The 3091-nt window shown below is 61.7% G+C and overlaps 1 protein-coding gene across 1 annotated transcript in view; it reads left to right on the forward strand.

Moving 5' to 3' along the window:
• Nucleotides 1-3091, forward strand: part of IQCA1 (IQ motif containing with AAA domain 1) — a 98407-nt gene that overhangs the window by 31484 nt on the left and 63832 nt on the right. Inside the window, exon 6 of the mRNA XM_012725163.1 lies at nt 279-484. Within this exon, the coding sequence (XP_012580617.1) occupies nt 279-484 (206 nt within the window). The remainder of the gene's footprint in view (nt 1-278; nt 485-3091) is intronic.

Here is a 3091-nt window from a genome sequence, read left to right on the forward strand (position 1 = left end):
GCAAACCCCAAAACGTGAAGCGCACATCTACGCGTCCGTCGTGGTTAGGTGGCTGGGTGGGTCAGAACCGGGCCGGGTCCTCCGTTGAGACGTCCCACCCACTTCCCGCCTCTGCCGGCCGGTGGCCGCCGCTCCGTCTCCTGCAGGTCTGGCCCTCGTGCTCTGTCCGTGCCGCGCCTGGGCTTTGCCGAGGCCAGGGGAGGCCCCGCACACCCAGCGCGCCCGGTGTTTCCGCCGCGGAGCAGCCCTGCGGCCTCCAACCCACGCTTCTGTTTCAGACCCCCCCGCCTCTGTTCAACGGAGTCAGTGCCACGATGATCCAAGCCGAAAAGGTGGCCTACCTGCGGAGCGAGCTGCAGCTGAAGCATGAGGAGAGCTACCGAGAGGCCCTGGTCACCATCAAGGACGACCTGAAGTTGACAGAAGGTGCAGACATCAAGGAGAACCTGCAGGAACAGATCCGGCGCTGGTTCATCGAATGCAGGTGAGCGGCAGCGGGCGGGCGCCGGGCCTGTGCCGGGCCCTGTGTGACCGCAGGCGCGTGAGGTTTTGGTTTCGCTTTAGAAAAGTGAAATGTCGTGGCCAAGAGTCAGGTTGCTTTTTGTCCTGGTATCTGCAAGCTAGATGTGGTCTACGCGGCGCCTGTGAGATGACGCAGTGGTGGGGCCCGCGGGCAGGTCTGTCCAGAACCCCGAGAACCCCGCAGCTCACGCTGCCCTGGCTGGCGGGCACAGGCTTTCTGCCTGCGAGAGGCTGGAGACTCCCGGCCGCGGTCACGGTCCCTGAGGCAGCTGTTGACTCTGCAACGTGACACTTTGCTTCCAGTGCCCTGAAATGAGGGGTGGACAGAGCCCGGTCTGCCTGTGCCGGTCTGTTTTCATGCCTCCACAGTCACTATGAGATGACGCCGAGGTCGGCCTGGAAGGTGGTTCTGAAAGGCATCCTCCGTTCGCGACCCCCGGGCCCCGGGCGCAGACACGTGCCCGCATGCGCAGCTTTGCAGAGCCTGTCCCCTGGCAGGACCGTGACGGAGAGCCGTGCGGAGCTGACTTCTCCCTGACCGGGAAGAGGGCCGGCAGGCCGCTGAGTCCGAGGGGGCGGGCCGGCCGGGCCCAGCCCTGCCACAGGTGTGGGCCGTGGGCTCACGGCCTGCACGGACAGCGAGACTGCCCGGCTCTTCAGAGCGGAGGAGCCAACTTGCATGATAGGAAAGGAAACTCAAAACTCACACCAAAGGATGTCTGATCCTGAGGGGTGAGGGGGCCCCCGAGGCTGATCCAGACCCACAGCTACACCCCCAGAGAGGAGAGTCTGGTGGGAGGCCAGGGGTGTCCCGCCATCCTGCCAGCCTCCCCCGCACTCCGGCCTTCCCCTCACCGTCTGTGACGGGCGCCGGCTGCCTTGCGCGGAGGCCCACTGGCGAGGGCCGGCCTGCAGCAGCCCCACAGGCGAGCCCACCCACGGCCGCACCCGTGCCCCGGGGTGGGCTCCCCAGGTGGGCGTCCAGATGAGCCGCAGCCCCGCCACCCTGGGCGCCACGCCCGCTCCCTGCCCACAGAAACCGCCGCATCTCCAACACTCACCTTTCCGTCGCTAAGTTTTGGGGTAACTTGTTACGCAGCAGTAGCTATCTCGTAGGTGCCAAGCGCATTTACACCAGTTTAGAAAAGGACACGATGTGTGTTCACTGTGCGTGGGACTCTGATGTAATATTCCCTCATAGTAATTAGATTTTATAGCAAGATTTCTTTATGAATGTTTGCTAGAGCAAGTCCATGCTTTTGACTGGGGGACTCTGTCCTTCATCCTATAAAGGCAAATTTAAAATACGGATGAAGTTTTAGAATTCAAAATTCATTACATTTGCGAACTTTTTATGTTTTATTAAGGATTTTTCTATTTTATCAGGAATTTTGTTACAGTAGAAAAATAGAGATACTTTCACCTGATCTTACAGAGAAGGCCGCCCCCCCCTTCTGCCTGTATCACGCCTGCTTGCAAAGGGAAGTCACAGGCCCTCCCCCGATGCGGGGCGCCTGGTCCCTCCTCGGCCGCAGGTGTCTGCCGGGTCTCAGCACTCAGCCTGCCTGGCCCAAGCCCTGGCGGGTGCAGCCCCTCCCACCTGCCTGCGTTCTCTTCCGCCCCCCAATCCATGTCACCAACTGCTCCTCCCCTCCCGTTGCAATCCCCGATTCCTCCCCAGTTCCTCCCTGAAGCCTCCTCGGCGCCCCCTGCCAGGAGTCCCAGCCCCAGGCGCCTGCAGCTGAGGTGACCTGCCCCTGCCGGTGACGCAGAAACCGGGAGCCCTGCGCAGAGAGCAGGTGTGAGCCCACCCCAGTGCCGCCTCTGCGCCTGCTCCGGCCCCGTGCAGAGTCGTGTCTGCAGGAGAGAGGCGCGAGGGAAACTGCGATGGCGGAAGGTCCTGCGGAAAGGCACTGCTGAGGGGTGCCGGGCGCCCGCACACCTGCTTCCTGTTATAAGCTTCACTTCGTGGCTCAGAGGTGGCCGGCCTGCGGCTGCGTGCCCGTGGCTGGCCTCCCTCCCCTTTCCCCGGACTTCAGGGAGTAGGTGTCTAAGCCACGGCTTCTGTGCCTGAAATGATTCTTTACTTTGACGTAGATCCAGTATCTCACTGGGTGACAAAATCAGCCTGAAAGCCCTACGTGCAAGTATAACCCCAAAGAGCTAAACTACGTCTCACACGCACGCACCCTGAAACACGCATGTGGAGGGGACACTGGACACTCCTAGCACAGCCACGCCCGGGACAGGGACAGTGGGGGCAGGTTCTGTGTTCTGTTCCTCTACCCGTCAGAGTCTTTTATTTTTTTCAACAAGAAACTACTTTTATACTAAAAAGCCTGTTAAAAAAGACACTATGAGGGCCCTCCCTGGGGCGCAGCGGGTCACAGCGCAGCACTGAGAAGCTAAGGCCACTTCAGCACGAGTTCGATCCCCGCCTGCCCCGGAGGTGACCCCAGGGCGCGGCAGACGGCTCCTGGCCCGCCCGCTGCTCCCCTCGGCAGTGTGCTTCGTAGATCTGCCCGTTCTGCTCCCCACTCTGTCTCTGGTGAACCCTCTCACCGCCCCC

This window comes from Condylura cristata, unplaced genomic scaffold (genome assembly GCF_000260355.1).
Source record: "Condylura cristata isolate star-nosed mole 26May11 unplaced genomic scaffold, ConCri1.0 scaffold00002, whole genome shotgun sequence".
Lineage (NCBI taxonomy): Eukaryota > Metazoa > Chordata > Mammalia > Eulipotyphla > Talpidae > Condylura > Condylura cristata.